Source organism: Dendrobates tinctorius, unplaced genomic scaffold (assembly GCF_039654945.1).
Source record: "Dendrobates tinctorius isolate UK_male_01 unplaced genomic scaffold, ASM3965494v1 ptg000070l, whole genome shotgun sequence".
Taxonomy (NCBI): domain Eukaryota; kingdom Metazoa; phylum Chordata; class Amphibia; order Anura; family Dendrobatidae; genus Dendrobates; species Dendrobates tinctorius.
Window position 1 is genome coordinate 99,720,933 of NW_027361738.1, and position 24,225 is coordinate 99,745,157.

General features: G+C 48.2%; 1 protein-coding gene across 3 annotated transcripts in view; it reads right to left on the reverse strand.

Annotated features, from left to right (window-relative positions):
• Nucleotides 1–24,225, reverse strand: part of ATG9B (autophagy related 9B) — a 68,068-nt gene that overhangs the window by 4,293 nt on the left and 39,550 nt on the right. For 2 of the 3 annotated variants that reach the window (XM_073582215.1, XM_073582217.1), the window contains exons 2-9: nt 6,158–6,294; nt 4,941–4,986; nt 3,867–3,929; nt 3,507–3,674; nt 2,884–3,025; nt 1,861–2,609; nt 1,601–1,754; nt 1,206–1,385 (exon numbers count right to left, since the gene is read on the reverse strand). In XM_073582215.1, coding sequence (XP_073438316.1) covers nt 1,206–1,385; nt 1,601–1,754; nt 1,861–2,609; nt 2,884–3,025; nt 3,507–3,674; nt 3,867–3,929; nt 4,941–4,986; nt 6,158–6,266 — 1,611 coding nt within the window. In that variant the 5' untranslated portion in view covers nt 6,267–6,294. Of the gene's footprint in view, nt 1–1,205; nt 1,386–1,600; nt 1,755–1,860; nt 2,610–2,883; nt 3,026–3,506; nt 3,675–3,866; nt 3,930–4,940; nt 4,987–6,157; nt 6,295–21,468; nt 22,132–24,225 lie in introns of those variants that run through there. The other variant, XM_073582214.1, reaches the window with a different exon arrangement.

Here is a 24,225-nt window from a genome sequence, read left to right on the forward strand (position 1 = left end):
TTCTAATCGTTAAAAAAAAAATGGAAGATCTATGGCTTTGTACTTACTGCTCTAGTGCAAACCTATGTGTCTTCAAGGTTACAGTTTGCAAACAAATCCCTTAAATGCAGACAAAGTCACTTAATTTCTATTTTAGAAGCATTGAAGCAATCAATAGGCTACAAAAATATTTAAACACGTTTTAAGGGTTAATTCACACTAGTCGTTTTTTCAGCGTTTTTTTCTACAGCAAAACCTGACCTCTTTGCAGGAAAAATTCATGTTTTCCTTGGTTTTGGCATGCTAGATTTGTCTCGTGTGTATGCTGATTAGAATCGAAAGAAAAATCTAAGTCCTATTCCAAAAAATGAGATTTTGGCATAAAAACGCTGCAAAACATGATGCCTGCGTTTTTTGGTGTGTTTTTTCACCACCAATTCAAGTCAATGGGTGAAGAGCACTGAAATAGAGCATGTCACTTATGTCCAAGATTACATGCAAAGCACAAAATACTGATGACAAAAAAAAAAAAACAACAATTTTGAGGTGCATTCCACTCTCTTTTTTCAGCATATTGCATGTTCTGTCCTTTTTTTCTTCGGCTGTGCACTCCTCCCATTTGGCACTGGTGATTTTAATTAGCAGGAGACTGCAATGTAAGGGGTCTAGCACATTTCTGCTATCAATGAAGCGCTTGATGGAGGCGAGTTTCTTTGCTCCTCACATTTCGTGTGGTGCTGTGAGGTGGTCATTGCTGTGGTTTTGTGCTGGTGCGGCCTGGAGTCATGGGGACTCTCTCTTGCAGCATGGGTGCTGTGAGACACCAGGCTGTCAGCTCTGCAGCTGCATTGCCGCTGTGGTGGTGGCCGACGCGCGGCTCCGCTCCGTTAGGGCGGTAGGGACCCACTATGAGGTTTGCTGTGATGTGGCAGTGGGCTTCATACAGTCTGATCAGAATGTTAAACTAAGGACCTCATGTTCAGTTACATATATTTTTGCCTAGCGGCATTAGATCATTGTATGATTTTTGGAGGTGCATTCCACCCTCTTTTTTCAGAGAAAAAACAAAACAAAAACTTTTTGTGCATGAACTTTCTGAAATCTCATAGGCTTTGCTGATACCGTAAAAAGCAGCTGAAAATTAGCATTATAAAACACAGCAAAAACACCCAGTGTGAACTTAGCCTAAAAGTAAAGCTCCCCCTGCCGGAGCTGCAATGAGTCACCTGTGGGTTTCCATGTTTCCTGATGTCCATTTGAGCAAATGAGCAGATATCACCGACTCCCACCACCTCCACGGAAAAGTTGCGGAAGAAATCAATGATTTCCAGGGACTTGGGACGCAGGGTGAAGATCAGGATGAATGGGGTGATGATGGGGCTGAGGAGTTCTTCTAGAATAAAGACCTACAGTAAAACGAATAGGAAGATATAAGACCCCCAGAATAAACAGAAACTCTACAACATACAACTACAGAAATAGTACAGCACTACAGAACCAGCTGTGAAATACACCACTACAGAACCAGCAGTGCACATGTCTGTAAGCCCCACACCACACAGTAATGGAATCCCCAACTATATTATGCCTCCCACACGTTATAGGTCCCGGGACTACTTACCGCCTTGTACTGGAAGAGCTGTGCCAACTCATCACGGGTTTCTGACTTATGAGCGTGCCCTTGCCAGTGGTCCGGCATGTAGTGTATGTGGGCTAGGACACATTGCAGGAGCTGCTCTGGGCACCACACCATGTGCTCATCAGGGATAAATGACCTGCAAGAAGAATATTAATAAAGAAGAGACACTACAACACACACAACCTGCACACAACCCCTATAATAAGTGCCACCCGTCCTGGAGAAGCATTCTGCTCTCTCACCTGGCTATAGTGACCAACACTCCCAAGACTGTAATGGCGGTCAGTATGTGCTGGACAGTTAACACATCTTCATCGTATACGGTTAGAGCGATGAGGACCGCCAGCAGGGACCCAGCAAAGAAGCCCAGGTTCTTGGCGGCAATGGCCAAAAGCGGAGAGGCGAAAGAGTTCATGTACTTTGTAGCCGGCTTATAACCGCGACTCAGTCGCGCTTGCAGCTCGTGCGTCAGCTCGTTAAAGTGGCGCAGGTAAAGTCGGCCGTACAGTGACCAACGTCTGGCGCCCAGGCTGCCTGGCTCCCTCTTGATGACTTCAGTGTAGCTGAAGAAGGCGTAGAGTATTTGCCAGACCAGTATAAATGGGCACAGGAAGAGGTTTGCCAGTCCGAGGAGGACGATGGTGCGGCTCAGCTCCTGAGCAAGCTCCAGCCTTTGCCCTGGACGCTTGTACTTGGGCTGCAGGTTCCATTTGTTTTGAAAAAGAGACCCTGGACCCCAGAAGAAGAGAAGCTCCAGGTTGTACTTAAGTCCCTGGCTGAGGAACGTGACATCCCCGGCCAGAGGGAGGTGAAAGCGGACAGGGAGGAGGCTCTTGTTGACCATGGCCACCATGTAGTTCTTGAAGCGTAGGATGCGGTGGTAGATGTCGAGCTCAGTCAGCTCCTTCTTGTGGACACACATGGGCTGCTCTCTCTGCAGGGAGATGAGACGGGACTGGACCTCCTGCCACGTGAAATTACACAACTCATCCTGCAAAAATGGAGCAACAGAGGAGCAGGAGAGACATTGACAATTAGGGGTAAAGATGAGGTACAGTGATACTGCTGGTGTGGATTCAGCTAGGCACAAGCAACAACAAACAATTAAGCATCTGCACCAACTTATTTCAGCCCAGTCGTGCTCTAGCCCAGTTGAATCGGCCCAGGACTTGTAATGTCAGGGCGGGCCAGAGAGACGCTGGGCTGGAGTATGTATATGTTGTGGTAATCCTCCCCCAACATACAGAGAGCAGCACAATACTCACAGACGGGATTTTCAGAGCTCGGATGTAGAACTTTCGGATCTCCCAGTAACTCAGCAGGTTACAGAACATCTTGATCAGGCGATAAAGCCAAAATATAGCCGCCATGACAAGAAGGAAGATGATCCATCCACTCTCCTGAATTCTGTGAGTGCAAAAGAGACAAGAAATACATATCTCATTACTTATCCTGTATTATACTCCAGAGCTGCACTCACTATTCTGCTGGTGCAGTCACTGTGTACATAAATTACATTACTGATAGAGTTGAGCGACTTTGGTAGGATCGGGTTTCATGAAACAAAATTTGTTTCAGATGAAACTCGTCCGACTAGGGCAAAAAAAGTCGGAGTTTCATCCGAAACCTGACCCCAATGCAAGTCAATGGGAAATAAAAGTCGGACGAAACTCCGACTTTTTTTGCCCTAGTCGGACGAGTTTCATCTGAAACAAATTTTGTTTCATGTAACCCGATCCGACCAAAGTCGCTCAACTCTAATTACTGATCCTGAGTTACATCCTGTATTATACCCCGGAGCTGCACTCACTATTCTGCTGGCAGATGGCGATTTTAAATCACTAGGTATAGATTAGGAATCAGTATTACTTCTCAGCATGGCACACACCTGAGGGCACATTGCTGGGCAGGCAGGATGGCATCAGCCAGGGTCACCTTGTTTCGGTCAGGACTGGCCCCTGAATGTGTGTGGTTGACCGGTTTGTTGGCAAAGAGGACGTCATATTCCACACAGTGAAATAGAAAGGTGGTGAACATAACGACAAACAGGAACTGGCTGCAAGGGAGGTAAAATGGGCAGAGGTTAAAAGAGAAGTCCCAAGATCATACAATCTATACTAACCACTTAGGATAAAGATTGATGAATGTCAGGGAGGAAAGAGTAATAGAGAATCAGAGCATCTCAGCAGACAGTATCACACATGGTAGGATTAGATATAACGACTCAGCAGACAAGTTTTCTACTTACACAAGTTCAAAGAAGTCGGACAGTACCATGCAGGCGAAGCCATTCTTCTGGTGAAAATGGTAAATGTGCAGCAAGTGGTCAAGGAAAAGTGCAAACAGGCAAATCAGCTCCACTGCAGCCCCCGGGTGTCAGTGTCGGGGCACGTGGTTATCTACGGGAGCAGTCCTTCTGTTCAGCCATGTCTCAGGTCTATCACTTCTCACACTGCGACAGTCACCCATCTTTTTTAGACTTCTGAACATTAAATCTGCCCCACTCCACCTCCCCCCCTTCTCCTCCCACTCCACCTCCCCCCCTCCCCTTCTCCTCCCAGTCCACCACCTCCCCCCCTCCCCTTCTCCTCCCAGTCCACCACCTCCCCCCCCTCCCCTTCTCCTCCCAGTCCACCACCTCCCCCCCCTCCCCTTCTCCTCCCAGTCCACCACCTCCCCCCCCTCCCCTTCTCCTCCCAGTCCACCACCTCCCCCCCCTCCCCTTCTCCTCCCAGTCCACCACCTCCCCCCCCTCCCCTTCTCCTCCCAGTCCACCACCTCCCCCCCCTCCCCTTCTCCTCCCAGTCCACCACCTCCCCCCCCTCCCCTTCTCCTCCCAGTCCACCACCTCCCCCCCCTCCCCTTCTCCTCCCAGTCCACCACCTCCCCCCCCTCCCCTTCTCCTCCCAGTCCACCACCTCCCCCCCCTCCCCTTCTCCTCCCAGTCCACCACCTCCCCCCCCTCCCCTTCTCCTCCCAGTCCACCACCTCCCCCCCTCCCCTTCTCCTCCCAGTCCACCACCTTCCCCCCCCTCCCCTTCTCCTCCCAGTCCACCACCTCCCCCCCTCTCCTTCTCCTCCCAGTCCACCACCTCCCCCCCCTCTCCTTCTCCTCCCAGTCCACCACCTCCCCCCCCTTCCCTTCTCCTCCCAGTCCACCACCTCCCCCCCCTTCCCTTCTCCTCCCAGTCCACCACCTCCCCACCCCTTCCCTTCTCCTCCCAGTCCACCACCTCCCCCCCTCCCCTTCTCCTCCCAGTCCACCCCCCCCCCCACTCCTCCGAGTTTTATTTGCAGCTTTTGTTAGTCCATCAGGAAGGATATTTTTGTGAAGAAGTTATCCAAGTTCTTAATGTGATGCCAGGAGTCTGGAGGGAGAGAAAGAACCCCAATTATAGTACACACATCTGTACTACAGCCCCTTATCTATGACGTGCCCTATCACTAGGTTCTTGTGTTGCGGGCGAACCTTTGGGTCCCCCCAATGGCTTGATATGACTGATACCTCTGAGCACCAACCACAACTTTTTCATTTTTCTCATACAATGTATTCCTCCATGAGTCTAAGGCCAGGATCACACTACCGTGTGCGATGCGAGAAACTCGCACAAGTCACTCGCATCATCAATCAGGACCGGAGCTGCAGCTGCATGTATTTCTAAGCAGCCGCTCCTCCGGTCCTGATTGCCGGTGGCAGCGCCGGGTGTTTATGCCAGAGACTCGTGCGAGTTGCTCGCATCACACACGGTAATGTGATCAAGGCCTTAAAAGGGTTGTCTGGAATTAAGGAAATAGTTGTCATCTTTGTAAAACAGTGCTACACTTGTGTACAGGTAGAGAGTGGTATTACAGCCCAGCTCCTAATTTGTTGAATAGGCGCTCATCCTCAGCAGCCACTTAGGCTACTTTCACATTAGCGTTTTTTAGCGCAGTGCTTCATGCACAATAGAAGCGCATGCAAAAAAACCCCGCATCATGCGCTTTGCATGCGTTTGCGGTTTTTAGGCACATGCGTTTTAACCAGTTTCTAGCCATGTTAACTCTTAAAACGCATGTGTTTGCAAACGCAGGCGTATGCATGTCCATGCGCACGCCTTTGTTCCCATACACTGTAATGCTATTTTGTCGCATTCTGTGCGCATGCGTTTTTTTACGCCGTTGGATAGACCCAAAAATGCAACAGGTTGCGTCTGGCGCACACCTTTAAAAAAAAAAAACACATGCGCACGAAAACGCATATGAACGCGTACAAACGCTAGACCATGTGTACGCCATGTTAAAGTGCGCATAACGCATGCACGCGCACGATGCGCAAAAAAACGCTAATGTGAAGCCAGCCTAAACAGTTTCTGGGCTTCGGCGTTCGGCTCTGTACAGGGTTTACGTCGTCTGATGCTGTGCGCAGGGGAGCTAAACAAACAGACCACCTCCAATCCGATCTCTTAAAGATGGGTCATAATTATAAAAGGAGTGGAAAATTACTTTAAAATGGTAGGATATCCCTTTAAGATATTTGCCGATCGCTGGTCGGGCTCTTACCTTTGACGGCCTCAGGAACGTGCACCAGTAAATCCTCTTCTCCCGGAGGCGAATCCTCCTCAAAGTCTTCTAACCTCTGATATTCTCGGAATTGCTCCTGCGGCTCCATCCTCAAGACATCGCCCTCTGCAGCTCAGCTGGGAATACAAAGCGTCAGCAGGTTATCCAGGGAGGCCCAGAGAGGAATTAACTTGCGTTTTGCTTTATTGGGTGAGGAAAAGTTAACACCGTAGTCACATTATTTGTTTGTTTTCTGCTGCAAAAACAATAAAAAATTGCGACCAAACGTCATCAGAAAGATATGTCCAGTCCTACAATCCGCAGTCTGGTGACATGTCTCTGACATGGAAGGGTTAGATTGAAACATAAAACTTTCCAGGTGCATAGAAATAAGTACTTTGTACTGATTTTTACTCCACTCACATCCAAAGCGGCACGCACAATTCTCCTGGGTTGCGGATGTGATGACATCAGACATTACCATGCTGTGTAAGGTGTTAGCTGGGTTATTAGTGATGTTTCTGGCATAGTTCATCTACCACCCAGCTTTGGATGTGACTAGAGTCCAGAAAAGACACAACCAGCAGAGGAGAATGTAACAAAAGGGCAACAAAAAGCTAGAGGATTTCTAAATTCAGCTCTGGATCTGACCAAAGATCCCAAAAGACAATGAACCAGCAGGAGGTGAGCAGAGATGTAAAGTCAAAGCTCCAAAAACAAGGCGGCAGATTCTCCTCTGGAAGTGAAGCACAGAACAGAGACTGAACTAGCAGGACATACTGGAAGATGTAACGTTAACCTCATGAGGATAGATTTCTAGATGCAACTTGGGATGTGACTGGAGACTCCAAGTGACACAGAATTAGGGAGATACGAAACGTCCAGAGCAGACAATGAACCAGCAAGGGATGCAGGGACACACGACATAAGTGCACTGCCGCAATTTTCTTAGGGCAATTTGGAAAATGACTGTATTCGAGAACAACCCTGAACTTGCAAGGTAATGCCGGGAGATATGAAGTATGATACCAGCAGATTTACATGTGACAGGAGCATAGCCCTTTTGGAGCTCCGCACACACTTTGCGCTCTGCAGGCTGCTCCGCCCTGTACCTTGTACCGTTGTGACCTCGGGGAGACGCACATTGTAGCGTCCGATCAGAACGAGGACCCGTTACGCCCGTCTGATTCCGCTGATAAGCCGATATAAACAGGGTTATTCTTAGCTTTTCCTGGAGACCTGCAGGCAGCACTTTCCCCCGGCTGAAGCACACGGTGTCCTGGCCCAGAGCCGAGTGACACAGTAACACAAGCCACGTGCAACTCCAGATAAACAAGTGCAAGAGGCGACGTATTAAGTGTCGCACCGTCCCACATTCATGTGTCACCACTAAGAGGGGGCCCTTAAAGCGGATATCCCCAAGGGAATAAAGCTTATTTAACCCCTTAACAACCGCCGATACGCCTTTTAACGGCAGCAGTAAAGGTACTTATGCCACAGCGCCCAGAATTAAAGGGAATCCGTCACACCCCTTTTTCGAATTTCAGATGCGGCCACCGCCATCAGGGGCTTATCTGCAGCATTCTGTAATGCATTCTGTAGTGCTGTAGATAAGCCCCCGATGTAACCTGAAAGAAAAAAAAAAAAAGTTAAGCCCCCGTCTCACATAGCGAGATCGTTAGCGAGATCGCTGAAACTTCACCGATTTTGTGACTCAACAGTGACCTCGCTACGTATGACACATAGCGGTGACCGCCCCCCCCGCTGGATATCGCTAATCGTGCTCGAATGTCCTGGGCCATTCTTTGATCGTTGGCGCCCGCTGGCCAGCGCGCATCGCTGTGTTTGACACCGACGAGTGATCTCATTGGCGACGCAGAACACATGGACACAGGTTGGAGTTGTCAGAATAGCTGCTGTGTGAAAAGGTCCCAACGACCGCCGAGGTCGTTATACGGATTGCCGCGTCGTTGGGTAGATCTGCCTGTTTGACAGCTCACCAGCGATCATGTAGTGACGCACCAGCGATCCTGACGAGGTCGTATCGTTGTCAGGATCGCTGGTGCGTCACATAGTGCAACGGTACCCTTAGATTATACTCACCCCGGCATTCGGTCCAGTCCAATGGCTGTCGCGGTCCGGTGCCTCCCATCTTCTAACGGTGACGTCCTCTTCTTTGCTGCCTGTCGTGGCTACTGCGCAGGCATACTTTATCTGTCCTGTTGAGGGCAGAGTAAAGTCCTGCAGTGTGCAGGCGCCGGGACTGGACTGGACAGAAAGAAGAGGATGTCATCGATAGAAGATGGGAGGCGGCCGGACACTAATCGGACCGGAACACCCCCCCCTCCCCCCCCCCCCCCCGGTGAGTATAATCTCTTTTTTTTCTCATCTTTCAGGTTACATCGGGGGCTTATCTACAGCATTACAGAATGCTGCAGATAAGCCCCCGATGGCGGTGCCTGCAGCTCATATTCGAAAAAAGGGGCGACAGATTTCCTTTAAGTATATTGCGCCCCCCAGTGTCAGAATTTCTCCAGAGTCTCAGCTGCTGGGGGTAGTTAAGACCCCAGAGTACATGATTCAGATCATTTTTTACAGACCCCAGTGTTGCAATCGACGTTATTTACGGCATAAAGGCGACGGCAAAAAAAAAAAAAAAAAAGTCCGATTTTCCATTTAATTTCTCTCTCCTCTGATGTGATCACACATCAAATGTGAAATGGGGTCCCTCCGAGGTCCCTGCAACCCTCCATGAAGTTTCCCGGGCCGCCAGCGTCTTCTTCCGGGAGAAAATGGAAGGTGCATGCGCAGTGCGCCCGCTGAGAAATTTTCCCTATTGGTTCATTTTGATCACTGTGATCGAAATAAAAAAAGTAGATCAAACCCCCCTTTAGTTAGGTAAAAATAATAATTAAAAAAAAAAAAATGTATTTATTTCCATTAGGGTTAGGCTAAAGCTAGGGTTGGAGTAAGAATTGGGGGGTTTCCACTGCTTAGGTACATCAGGGGGACTCCAGACGCGACATGGCGCCACCATTGATTCCAGCCAATTTTGCGGTCAAACGTTGCTCCCTCCCTTCTGAGCTCTGCCATGCGCCCAAACAGTGGTTTTCCCCCCACACACGGGGTATCGGTGTACTCAGGAGAAATTGCACAACAAATTTTATGGTCCAATTTCTCCTGATACCCTTGTGAAAATTAATTTAAAAAAAAAAAAAAAAAAAATAGTTCCAAAGTAAATTTTTAGTGAAACAAAGCAAAATGTTCATCTTTTTCCCTTCCACATTGCTTTGGTTCTCGTGAAGCACCTGAAGGGTTAATAAACTTCTTAAATATGGTTTTGTCCACCTGGATGGGTGCAGTTTTTAGAATGGGGTCACTTTTGGGTATTTTCTGTTATACTGATCCCCCAAACTCACTTCAAGTGTAATGTGGTCCCTAAAAAAAAAAAAAAAAAAAAAAAAAAAGGTTTTGTAGATTTTGTTGGAAAACTTAGAAATCGCTGATCAACTTTTAACCCATAACATCCTAACAAAAAAAGTTATGCTTCCAAAATTGTCCTGATGTAAAGTAGACATGTGCGAAATGTTATTTATTAACTATTTTGTGCGATATGACTCTCTGATTTAAGGGTAAAAAAAATTTAAATTTTGAAAATTGCAAAATGTTCAAAATTTTTGCCAAATTTCCATTTTCTTTCATAAATAAACGCAAGTTATATCGAAGAAATTTTACCACTAACATGAAGTACAATATGTCACGAAAAAACAATCTCAGAATCAGCGGGATCCGTTGGAGCGATCCAGAGCTTCATAAAGCGAGTGGTCAGATTGTAACAATTGGCATAGTCATTAAGTATAAAACTGGCTCTGTCACTAAGGGGTTAAGAGGACAGGGCGCAAGCTCCAATCTATAAAGTACTACATGTCACAGCTCTGCCCCACAGTTCTCACACTAATTTATATTACTTCAAATTAACATTTCTATATAAATCTGAAAATCAGTCATTTCCTAGGCCAATGTCTCTTTTGGATAAGCCGAGTAACAACCACGAGGTCCCCGGTACCTACAAGCAGGTACCCAGCTTTTCCAGACCCTTGAATAATTTAGAGGGACCTCATCCTTACAGCTTAAGAATTTCAAGTCGATTTTTCCAATCACATCCAAAGCTGCTTTTCGAAATTCCGCTGGTGGTCCCTGGTAACAGACAGCGGTTTATCTCCATCTCACCGAGAGCATGTGGAAACAGGAGGATTGGGAGTGCAGCTTTGGATGTGATTGGAGAATATCATGAGATAGCTCAGAATCAATTAAGTTTAAAAAAAATCGTTGTGCAAGATCCGACTGAAAACTGTGTGAAATTAGCAAATCTGGCACAATGCAGCAAAGGGTAAAAAATCATTTTAACCCTTCAATTTTTTTTTAATAGAAATTTGCAGATCAATTTGTGACTTGCTCTCAATTAGGATCCACTGGATCAAATAGATGTCTCCGGATCCCCCATATTATCGCCTCTGATTTACCTGCCAGTCTCAATGATCCTCCTGTCAGGCCACCCGCCGATGTCACCTGTCTGCACTGAGTCCAGGAGATGATTACCCAGAAAACACGCATGAAGCTCCACCCGGCTCACAGCAACCAACAACACGGGGTGTAATTAAGCAGTCACCGGTAATAATCCGACTGGTATTCCCTGTTTATAGTATACTATGTATATATATGATTTATATACTTCCATCAAAGGGTTAAGGACAGGATTTATCGAGAACTCGTAATTGGAGCAAAAGAAGGGAATTACACGACTATCCTGCCAGAGTGACGGGAAAGACAAAATGTTGTGCCTTGTGCTACAGTAATAAATGAGTAACGCCAAGCCCCGGCGCTGGGAAAGGCCCGCCGCCGCAAGGGCAAAGCGCCAACAAAGGCCCGCCGCCGCAAGGGCAAAGCACCGCGCCAACAAAGGCCCGCCGCCGCAAGGGCAAAGCTCTGCCATGAAGACTGACAAAAAGAACCATAACGGCAAAAGTCACCACAATGCTATCCTCTCCAACAGACAAAAGTCAGTGAGGCTGTAAGAATGGTTAAAAAAACAAAATACAATATACACACAACACCACAAGGTCATACTTAGATGATGAACTGCGTTGAGAAACATGTGATGGTGTCTCCGCAGTGTTGGATGTTGATCTCCATGAGTTCATTCATCCTCATTTTTCACAGTCTTTTACTAGGCATTGCTCCTACTGGCCAGTTTACTACTCCACACTGAAGAGGGGTAATACCCCAAAACAGCTGTCTGTGGATGGATACCATGCTTTGGCATAGGTGGTTTCCTTCATCGGAGACTGCCCTTCCCGTGGTTGTTCCTTCCCGGGGAAAGACCTGGCTAGTCATTGCTTGCGTTGAGAAACATGTGATGGTGTCTCCGCAGTGTTGGATGTTGATCTCCATGAGTTCATTCATCCTCATTTTTCACATACTTAGATGATGGTCTTATGGACAGACAGCTGCCACCATAAGACTATCCTCTGTCACAAAGAACAACTATAAGGCCATGTTATAGGACAGGATGAGAACAGTTGGCAGCGTTCTAACAAACCTAAAAAATCCCAAACAGATGATGGGACCATCAATAGACAAGTTTTATAAATACTCTATATATTATGAGATGTGTGAGGGTTAAAGCTGGTGATGGGACCGGGGCCCTAACTTCACGTGTTGCCTCAGTGTCGTCCACCACGCGTGGTATGTGGGGTGACTGCATTCATACATAGCTCAGGGAACACGTCACGGATAATTAGCAAGTGACTCATAATGAGCTGTGCACCGGAAACTGCCGTCATCTACTCTGTATTATACAGGCAAACAAACAACCGCAAATATACAATATATGTGGTATACACAGACTGGTGCCAAGCAAGAGGAGACCACGAAAAAACAGGGGCCCCAGCAGGTGAGGGGGCCACAAACCTCCCATCTATATGTGTGGGTGGGTAGGATCAGCCTCCAATCCTCCAAATAATGAGAAACCCAAAATATCAGACCTTCTTTCAAAGTTCCAAAAGTCAATATTAAAGACTCCAAAAAGCCATATGTGCTTGGTTCTCCATCAGGGCTGTTACAGGGTTCTGGAGTAAGGCGATAAGGCAATCCACAATAGAGGCCGGGGGGGCCGGGGGGGTGTAGAGAATTCTCAATAGGTGTCCTCAAGGAGGCCACCTGCAATTATTGAGGGTCCACAATAGGGACCATGACTTACAGGAAGTATCTGCAACAAATCGTTGACTTGGGGTACAGTGTTTTATTCATAACTGTGGTGAGGATTTTATTAGAGTGTCCCTCATGGGAATGTTTTTATAAATGGGTTCGGCTATCCACAACAGACACCCTCACTCACCTGTGAGGACCCTCTATATGGGCTTCTGACTTGGCCAAAAACTTTTTTGATCTAATATTTAATAAGTTGTCAATCATTGGTTTTTCCATTAAAGAATGGAGGTCCTCCAGGGTGAAACTCCTTTCTGCTTTATAGAGGGTGGGCTTCACCTTTTAGGGGAATTCCATTATGCAGAGTCTTACCTTTCCGTCCGATGTTGATCCAGAAAAGTAGAGTGTCATGGAAGTAAAATGAGATTCTTCTCACCTAGCTTCAGAATGACTTATGTATGCAATCCGTTTTTATCATCATCTTTTACATACTGTAATTGTCTAAATGATTTCTAGTTTACAAACTAATAAGATCGATAGATGTCTTGTAGATACATAATTTCACAAGCCCCCTACTATAATAAACTTGCACCTTTTAGTGCCTTTCATGTGGCACTAAGAGTGTTTAGCCTTATTTAACCTTTACAATAAATAATTCTACAAAAGAGAGACAGAGGGTTCCACCTATTTTTAATAACCAGCCAAGGTAAAGCAGATAGCTCGGTTCTGATATTATTAGGCTGGGAAGGTCTTTGTTATTGGGCTCATGACAGCCTAAAAATACCAGTCAACATTAGATGTGCCAATTCTGGCGCTTGACCCGGGCCATCGGGGTAATGATTTATAGGGTTGATGTCAGCTTTGTAATCAGGGTCGGACTGGGGTGTCTAGGGCCCACCAAGGGAATTAATTTTAGGGGCCCACCTACAGTAATGTACAACTCAACATTTAGGCTTTGAGACCACGGAATTACACCATGGGTTCTTTTGCCGTATATCCCACGCCAAATCTGCATCATTTCAGCATCCTAATTCTACTAAAAGCTGCACCGTTGTTCATATGCTGCAGATCTTTCCGCACTACGATTCATTTAATCCTTTAGGGCCGCAGGCCTGTTTTCACCTTAATGCCCAGGCCATTTTTTGCAAATCTGACCTGTGTTACTTTGAAGTTAAAAAGTGACCCCATTTTGGAATCTACACCCCCAAGGATTGACGTAGGGGGTATAGTGATCACTTTGTCCCAACAAGAGTTCCATCGTAGATGCTACACAGCCCAGCCAATCGAAGCGTTCGTATCTGCAGGGGGGGCTAAAATTCGCCCGGACCAGCCAGGCAGCGTTGCTGCCTGCCGGTCTTAGCGGCGAAAGCCTCCCGGTACCCGTGCGATTAGCTGCCCCAATAGGCAGCACAGGTCCCCAATAGGCAGGCACAGGTCCCCAATAGGCAGGCACAGGTCCCCAATAGGCAGGCACAGGTCCCCAATAGGCAGGCACAGGTCCCCAATAGGCAGGCACAGGTCCCCAATAGGCAGGCACAGGTCCCCAATAGGCAGCACATACAGACAGTAACTCACTGACCCGGCGTTGGCCTGTGTACCAGATACACAGGCGACAGGCTGCGACGCGCCTGACTCTGAAGAAGAAGAAGACTGTCACTGTAATCCCGCGGCCGCGGTTAAGGCCTCCTGGATGGCCAGGCCCCGCACCGCCCATCCTGCTCCTCCGGCCTCCGGGTGTGCGCAAATCACCGGTCCGTCACGCTGCCTGGGCTCAGCTCACATTGACTTGACAAGTCTGGGCAGTGGCGGTGACTCCTCCAGCGAGCTCCAGTTACCCGCCAATGCTGCACTGCGCGCAGGAATCAGTGCGCGGGGCGGGGGCCTCCGTGGTGTGCTGTGCTCTGTCCAGTAGTCAGAGACAGAGCAGAGAACGACCCGACGTATCAATGCGCGGTATCCGGCGCGGCGGGCGGGACTAGGAAGCAGAGCAAGAGTCCTCCTCTGCTCCTGCTCCTTGCCGGCTGCACTGCAGGAACATCAAAGTACCGGATCGGGGCTGTGAATCTCCCCGGTTCGGGGAACTGGCTGCTTTTTTAACAACCGGTTCCACCGAACCGGGGAGAACCCGCTGAAACCCACCCCTGGGCAGGGCCGGCTCCAGGTTTTTGAGGGCCCCGGGCGAAAAAGCCTCAGTTGGCCCCCCCTTAACACATACCACGACTCATGCCGTGTGACATCCGTGGTGACGGCCAAAAACGGACTTCTCTCTGTGTGGATCACACGGACATGGCAAAACACGTTCATGTGATGGAGGCTACTGATTAGTAGTGTACGCATGAAAGAAAGAAGAGAGGGGAAATAAAGAACAGAGAAAGAAAAAGAGAATGGAAGGAAGAACAGAGAAAGAGAAAGATACAGAGAGAGAAAGAACAAACAGAGAAAGAAAGAAAGAAAATAAAGAACAGAGAGAAAGAAAGGAAGAACAGAGAGAGAGAAAGAAAAGAACAGAGAAAGAGAAAGAAAGAGGGTAAAGAAAGAACAGAGAGAAGAAAGAAAAAGAACAAAGAGAAAGAAAGAGTGGACAGAAAAAAAGAACAGAGAGAAAGAAAGAAAGAAAGAAAGAAAGAAAGAAAGAAAGAAAGAAAGAAAGAAAGAAGGGAATAAAGAACAGAGAGGGAGAGAAAAAAGGGGAAAGAAAGAACGGAGAGAGAAAAAGAGTTGACAGAAAAAAAGAACAGGGAGAGAGAGAGAGAGAGAAAAAGAAAGAGGGGAAAGAACGGAGAGGAAGAGGGGAAAGAAAGAACAGAGAGAGAGAAAGAAAGAGAGGAAAGAGAACAGAGAGAGAAAGAAAGAAAGAAAGAAAGAAAGAGAACAGAGAGCGAAAGAACAGAGTGAGAGAAAAAAAAGATTAGAGAGAAAGAACAGAGAGAAAGAAACAGAGAAAGAAAAATTCTATAAAGATACTATAGCAGCCCAGCTCCCATTGTAGTGCCTACCTGAGCCTCCTGGTGCAGGACATATCATGATCCGCTCACATGGCCAACATCCCCGATTCCAAGGCGATCTCGCTGTCCGCTGTCAGAGGAGGACACGGTGATGGATCTGAAGCATTCCCTGAAGTGCCTCCATGGTTCCGTCACAATCTCCTACTGAAATTACCTAATTTCTGGTCAGCTTCCAGCACGTCACTTCCGGTAGAACGTTACGTGCAAGTTTTAAATTGCTCCTTGGGGCTCTGCTGTGTACTCCTGTGTCCCGCGGGGAAAGTATGCTCCCGGCTGGGGCAGTCTCTCTCTCAAAATCGGGACTGTCTCACTGGATCCGGGACAGTTGGGACTCGGGAGGTATAAATGCTCCCCACCATACACCTCGTACACGCACGGCTCCGCTTTGTATGCCTCGTACACACACGGCTCCACTCCGTACACCTTGTACACACGCAGCTTCACTCCGTACACACACGGCTCTGCTCTGCTCCATAAACACACGGCTCAGCTCCGTACACCTTGTACACACGCAGCTTCACTCCGTACACACACGGCTCTGCTCCGTACACCTCGTACACACACGGCTCTGCTCCGTACACCTCGTACACACACGGCTCTGCTCCGTACACCTCGTACACACACGGCTCTGCTCCGTACACCTCGTACACACACGGCTCTGCTACATCCACCTTGTTAAACCCCTCCCTGACCCCACACAAGTACACACACGGCTCTGCTACATCCACCTTGTTAAACCCCTCCCTGACCCCACACAAGTACACACACGGCTCTGCTACATCCACCTTGTAAAACCCCTCCCTGACCCCACACAAGTACACACACGGCTCTGCTACATCCACCTTGTAAAACCCCTCCCTGACCCCACACAAGTACACACACGGCTCTGCTACATCCACCTTGTAAAACCCCTCCCTGACCCCACACAAGTACACACACGGCTCTGCTACATCCACCTTGTAAAACCCCTCCCTGACCCCACACAAGTACACACACGGCTCTGCTACATCCACCTTGTAAAACCCCTCCCTGACCCCACACACGGCTCTGCTACATCCACCTTGTAAAACCCCTCCTGACCCCACACAAGTACACACACGGTCCTGCTACATCCACCTTGTAAACCCCTCCTGACCCCACACAAGTACACACACGGCTCTGCTACATCCACCTTGTTAAACCCCTCCCTGACCCCACACAAGTACACACACGGCTCTGCTCCGTACAACGTGTAAACCCCTCCTGACCCCACCCAAGAACACACACGGCTCTGCTACATCCACCTTGTTAAACCCCTCCCTGACCCCACACAAGTACACACACGGCTCTGCTACATCCACCTTGTAAAACCCCTCCCTGACCCCACACAAGTACACACACGGCTCTGCTACATCCACCTTGTAAACCCCTCCTGACCCCACACAAGGCTCTGCTACATCCACCTTGTTAAACCCCTCCCTGACCCCACACATGTACACACACGGCTCTGCTACATCCACCTTGTTAAACCCCTCCCTGACCCCACACAAGTACACACACGGCTCTGCTACATCCACCTTGTTAAACCCCTCCCTGACCCCACACAAGTACACACACGGCTCTGCTCCATACAACTTGTAAACCCCTCCCTGACCCCACCCAAGAACACACACGGCTCTGCTACATCCACCTTGTTAAACCCCTCCCTGACCCCACACAAGTACACACACGGCTCTGCTACATCCACCTTATAAACCCCTCCTGACCCCACACAAGTACACACACGGCTCTGCTACATCCACCTTGTTAAACCCCTCCCTGACCCCACTGTCCCACACAAACGTTACCTCATCCATCCAGACCAGCACCATAATGAAAAGCGACCAGCACAGCACAGTCCTGCAGCCACCCTGATCATGTGACCCAACTCTTCCCCTCCTGTGACCTCATCACAGGTCCTGTGCTGGCACCGCACACAAGATTACAGCTGAAGGAAGCGATGATCATTGCTGGCTGTAAGGGGCTGCGTCACTGCGTGGGTCCCTCTCAGAGGGCGCAGGATGGGGTCAGTACATGGGGGGCGTGGCGGCGGCCATCCCAGACAGCGTGAGTGGGCCCTCCCATCTCGCCAGGGCCCCGGCACTTGCCCGGGTGCTGACGCCGGCCCTGCCCCTGGGTACGAGCGACCAGTGAGTGACAGTGACATTCGGGGTCGCGGCCCACCGAGGGATCCAACGGTACCTCGGTGGGCCAGTCCGAGCCTGTTTGTAATGTCATCTGGCATCAAGCCCAGGGGTTAGCAATGGAGAGTCACCCATCAGACACCCCCATTCCTAACCCAGTAAGAACAAAAAAAAAAAAAAAAAAGACACAAAAATATGATGGCCAAGTTTCAAACAGGGCAGGCGTGACTCGGCGACTGTTAGTGGTGTAGTTACTGATATCACTGTTGCTCAGAGCCGCCAGGTCTCGCGGGAGTCACTCTAGGTCAAGTCTCACAGGTGATGACGTTACCGACATCATCGCTCACAAGACATGACTGGGAGTGACCTATGAAGAGTCACTCTCAGAACAACGCTCCATAGGTTGCAGGAGAGAATCGTTGGACGCCCTGAGAAGACCTTGGATTAAGTCGGAGCTGCAGGGATTATTTTTTATTAACACAGTGAATGAGGGAGAGTTTGTTTTTGTTTTCTCACCCCTTTTTATGTCTTTCAGGTTCCCATTTGTGGACTACTTCAGATTTTTTTTATATATTGGTGAAACAGGGCTGGAGTAAGGGGGGGTATTTTTTTTTTTTTTTAATAAAATATTTTTGTATGTGTTGTTTTCTTTTAACTTACTGGGTAAAATAATGAGGGCATCTGATAGACACTTCTCTATCACTAACCCCAGGGCTTGATGCCAGCTGACATCAACCGCAACTACCATTACCCCAACAGCCACCAAGGCATCGGGAAGACCCAGGCCAAGTGCCAGAATTGGCGCATTTCATGTGATGCGCCAGTCCTGGGGCAGCTGTAGGCTGGAATTTTTAGGCTGGAAAGTGTCCAATAACCAGGGACCTTCCCACCCTGATAATATAAGCCTGCAACAGTCTGCTTTACCTTGGCTAGCTGTCAAAAATAGGGAGAAGCAGACATCTTTTTTTCTTGTCTTTTTAATTTAATAGGTTTAATAAGGCAAAACACCCTTTAGTACCACAAGAAAGGCACAAAAGGGTGCTAGTTTATATGTAGGGGGGGTTTATGACTTTAAATTTCTACACATCTATCTAATCTATTTCTGTACTCGGCTGTTGAAATGTCGGGTTTCCTGGAGATGTGTGCAGGAAAAAGAAAAAAAAAAAAAAAATAAAAAAAAAAATCAGACAGTATACGCATAGTCCAGGTGTCTCCGTTTTATTTCTCGTACCCATTGACTTGCACTGGCGAGAGCGATCCGATTCTCCCATCCACTTTTCCTCAGTCTGATTAGAGCCGACTGAAAACTTGCAGATGAGCGCAGACTCACTGAATAACATTGGCCAAAGGGCGGTGTGAGGTTCTCACATTGCACTTATCCAATTTATACTCTCGTGTGAGCGAGGCCTCATATTGTATCAGGGGTCAGAGACAAATACTGAGGGCATAAACAGCAGTAAAGCACTGGAGGAGGCCGTCCCTTAGTTATGCAAGGTCAGGGCGGGGAGCGTTTCTTCACCCCTGGCCCAGATGAGAACGGCAGCAAGCTGCAATCAGTTGAAGAGGCAGTAGCTAGTGGTTTAGGGTCACCACATCACAGGAGTCACCCAGCGCCCACCACAGGCAGTGCAGACTGTAAACAGTGCTCTGCTCACCAACGACAGCTAGGTGGCGGGAAACAGAGCAGAACCACCATTGGGTCGGGCCACAAAAGCTATTCTCAGACAAGTCTTACAAATAAAGAAAAAAAAAAAATTATTTTGTTGTATAGAAAAAAAAAACAAAGCCAAATTGCAGAGAGATCAGATGTAAAATGCAGTCGGATATGACTTGCACTGAAGTCTATGGTAAGTGAGCCACATGTGACGTGTGACCAGGTACAGAAAATCCAACACTTGGAAACAATGTGTCACAGGTAACAATGAAAAAAGGATCTTCAAAATGTGGCTTAGTAGCGTTTATCTGACTCTCATGGAATAACCATTACAGGGAGGGTGTCGCATGGCTTAGCAGCAGCGCTACAGGGCGCCATTATAAACGGCATGCGGTTGGCTTGGTGGCTATGTCCTCTTACCAAGATACAGTGTTTGACCATGTTCCTTCAAAGTCTCAGATATAAAAGAATATCGTTGTTCATCGCATAGGATCACATTAGTGGCAGGCTTGCCTGGGCGGTAGCGATGACTCCCGTAATGTATCACTGCTGGCAGATGGGGTCCTGGTTTCCCCATCTTGTGCCCGGTAACAGCACTGGGAGGAGACGTGCGCTGCCTCATGTCTCATCCGGACCCATCCACACACAGCGCTCCAGGCCTACAGCAACTAATTATACAGATGATCCCAGGATCACAAGAACGAGTCCAAAATAAACTGACAACCACAAGATTCGGTGCAAAGGAGCACGAATATTCCAGCAGTCTTAGATACCGCAGCTCAGCAGACTGTATCACACGTGAGGATTTAGATACTTATTATTCTTATACACAACTGTTTACCTGCAACACATGAACGTCATCACCGATCATGTGTCTCAGCTAATACTCATAAAATGGAAACTGAGCATTATACCGCCATAGAGTTCACTAATATGATGAGAATGGCAACTATACAGTGTCCACATAATAGTAACACACAACACCGAATCTCCCCAGACATTACTGATCCTGAGTTACATCCTGTATTATACCCCAGAGCTGCACTCACTATTCTGCTGGTGCAGTCACTGTGTACATACATTACATTACTGATCCTGAGTTACCTCCTGTATTATACTCCAGAGCTGCACTCACTATTCTGCTGGTGCAGTCACTGTGTACATACATTACATTACTGATCCTGAGTTCCAGTTTGTATTATACTCCAGAGCAGCACTCATATTCCACATACTGACTCCACCAGCAGAATAGTGAGTGCAGTGCTGCCATATAACACAGTGTACTGTAGGTATTTCCTATTACATAGAAGTACATTACATAACACCACACATTACAGGATAAGACACAACACCATGTACTGTAGTGACCTGTGCTGCCTCTATGACTGTATCTCCCACAGATGCAACACTCTGCGGCCAGGAGTCGCCCACTGACAGGGGAGCTAACATACTAGATTCACCTAAACAAACTGCATGAAGAAGAGGCCAATGACTGACTGTGAAGGCAAAAGAAGTAATTTCTCCTTTAATTAGGTGAGGATGACACTAATATTCTAGAAGATCCAAACTATAAGGATTATTTCATATTATCATTTTGATAATCCGCCATCCTCCAGGTCACACCGGTGTAGGATTTCCGCAGATACATTCGGTATGAAGGCCTTCCTATACCTTCGGCAATAGCTATAATGACCAGACATTATCGACACTAAGAGGTCACTGACCTGATAATGTCCGGTCATTATATACACACATATTATAATCAGATCACTGACCTCTATAACGTACGTGTGTGTGTTGTGTGTGTTAGGCCATGTTCACACCTGCAGTATTTTACATCAGTATTTATCAGCCACAATCAGGAGGGGAAAGATATAATAGAGACATGTCACCACTTCTGTATTATCACCCACTTCTGGTTTACAAATACCGATGTAAAATACTGACCAAATACTGACCGTGTGAATGTGGCCTAATACAGGCACGCACACATTCTAGAGGTCACTGACCTGATTATAACGAGTGCATATAGGGGCTGAAAACTTCTCAGGTCAGTGACCTCACAGCTCCTATAATTTATACATGGTGACCGGACATTACGATCGCTCGGCCGCGCTCCATAGTCCCATAATAGACGGAGTCAGAATTCCCACTATCAGGAGATTCTGTACCCATGTAACAGATGGCAGCACCAGGCCGGTGAGGCCTGCGGACCCCTGTAATGACCCCCAGCAGGAGGGCCATGTAGAGGGCCCTGCTGACAGCAGAGGGTGCATGGCTCACCTTGTCCCAGGCTGTCCGGGGCTCCTCTTCTCATTGCAGCATGCAGATATTCCCTTGTATCCACAGCTGTGGTCCTGGGCTGGGGGTGTCTGGCTCTTGCTGTGGTCCTGGGCTGGGGGTGTCTGGCTCTTGCTGTGGCCCTGGGCTGGGGGTGTCTGGCTCTTGCTGTGGTCCTGGGCTGGGGGTGTCTGGCTCTTGCTGTGGCCCTGGGCTGGGGGTGTCTGGCTCTTGCTGTGGCCCTGGGCTGGGGGTGTCTGGCTCTTGCTGTGGCCCTGGGCTGGGGGTGTCTGGCTCTTGATGTGGTCCTGGGCTGGGGGTGTCTGGCTCTTGATGTGGTCCTGGGCTGGGGGTGTCTGGCTCTTGCTGTGGCCCTGGGCTGGGGGGTGTCTGGCTCTTGCTGTGGCCCTGGGCTGGGGGTGTCTGGCTCTTGCTGTGGCCCTGGGCTGGGGGTGTCTGGCTCTTGATGTGGCCCTGGGCTGGGGGGTCTCTGGCTCTTGTTGGGGCCCTGTCTGTGCTATTGTAGTGTCCCAGCCGGTGAGTGCAGGGATTAGGAGGGGGCGGGTCTGAGCACAGACCTCCCTGCGTCCTGATTGGCCGCTATCAGTGTCTTACACAAGCCCAGAGCTGACAACAAGCTGTAACCCCCTCCCTGCTGCAGCGCAGCAATCACCAGGCTTGAAGCCTGCACAGCATGGCTCAGTGCATGGCCCGCCTCCTTACATCATGTGACCTGTCCTATGTGTGCTGCTGAGCTGTGTATCTAATCCTGTGTCACACTGTCTGCTGAGTCACTGTATCTCATCCCATCATATGTGATCCTGCCTGCTGAGCCGTGTAGCGAACCCTTCCCTGTGTGATTCTGTCTACCAGGGACATTAACCAGTCATCACACTTGCTGGCGTTGCAAAACAGCTGGCATCATTCGACTGTTGGGAGTTATTACATTTTCCTTCCTTCTTTGTCTACAGTTGTGGCCAAAAGTTTTGAGACCACACAAATTTAGGTTTTCACAGATCGCTGCTTCAGATTTTATAGTAGCAGTTTACAAACTCTAGATTGTTATGAAGAAAGAATTGCTAAAAATTGCAGCGTCATTCCTTACTAGAAAAGTTATCTCACAGCACAAAAAAAACAAAACATTTCCATACATCCAAGATCCAGGGGGACTGTCCCATATTGGGGGCCATGTCTCCCACCTCTGCAGCGATGGCAGGCAGCTCAGGCTGTTATTGCTCCGGGCCGGCGTCCTTTTGTGCTATGTTCATTCATTGATTAAGGCTGTGTGCCCACGTAAGCTTTTTTTAAAAGTGTTTTTGAAGCATTTGTCCCGGTCAAAACGCTTCAAAAATGCATAAAAGCAGCATCCTATTCATTTTAAATTAATTCCGCACTTTTTGTGCACATTGATGCGTTTTTTTTTCCCGCTCAAAAAATGCTTAGCAGTCAAAAACGCAGCATGCTCATTAATTTTGCGGAAAAGTCCGCGTTTTTCGCTATTTTCTATGAGTCAGAAAATGCGTGGAACAAAACGTATCAAAAATGCGCAAAAAAAGCGCGGAAATAAAACGCGCGTTTTCTGGGAAGGTGTCCTGTTTTGAAGCAGAAATTTTCTGCATACGTGGGTTCAATCACATGAGCTGATAATTGTTTAATTAAAAGATGAACGATGAGATCGTAACTCACACGAGCAACATGTCAGACAAGGATGAATAGCGATCGTTACATTGGAACAAAACATCGAGCGCTGTTCACACTGACAGATCAGACGTGTAGGCGCCTTCAACACCCAAATGCTAAGACTAGTCAGCGCGTGGCCGCAAGTTTGCAAATCACAGACGTGCAGTCACGTCTGTTAGGAACGGCGGAACGCACTAAATAAAAATAATAATAAAGTGCGTTCGCCGCTCGGGGGCCACCGTGCAGTAGATGATATGACTGCTGCTAAGTGGTGGCAGGCAAGCAATATGGCGGAAATGCGCACGTGGGTTAAACGTCACCCAGGTGCGCAGAGCAATCTCTGTTAAGTCACAGAGGTGCCAACAAAGACAAATACAATAAGGCTGAGCCTGTTGGAGTCACAGTACTCAGAGTAAATGCACACACGGTATCTGGTCACAGGAGCAGGAACTAAGACAGAGGGGCTGCGTCCGTCTAGACCTACCGTGCGTGCGACGTTGCTACTGTGGACGCCAAGGAGGGATGCAACTGCAGCGCGGCGTAGGACACTGCCGCTAGACGACAAAGCTAGTACACAAGCACAATGTCGGACGCTAGCAACTGTGGATGATGTAGTGCTGGCGCTGACTCTAAGCTTAGTCCCTGTCCACATACATAATATCAGAGGGAAGGGTTTCAAATGAGTCATTCACCAGAATCATACATCCATCATCATACACACAGTAGCAACTAGAGACTATACTAGCGCATGGAGATAAACAGCAAGACACCGCAGAATGTAAGGGTCTGGATTCCTGCAGAGCAGGCGCAGAAACCTGATGCCTAACAACGTCACTGTCCACACGCACCAGGACTACCAGGGGATTGTGACAGCGTGCACATTGCACATTGTCACGATTCAGCAGTTGCATGGAAGGCCTGCTGTCTTTTGTCCCGTCTGAACAACCCCTTTTATTCTTTGCCTCTGAAGCCAATTTTAATTTCTACAATTTGCGTTTTTCCTCTGGTTCTTATAAGAGCCATAACTTTGTAACTTTTTCCCCTGAGGTCGCCATATGAGGGCTTTTTTTTGCAGGAAGG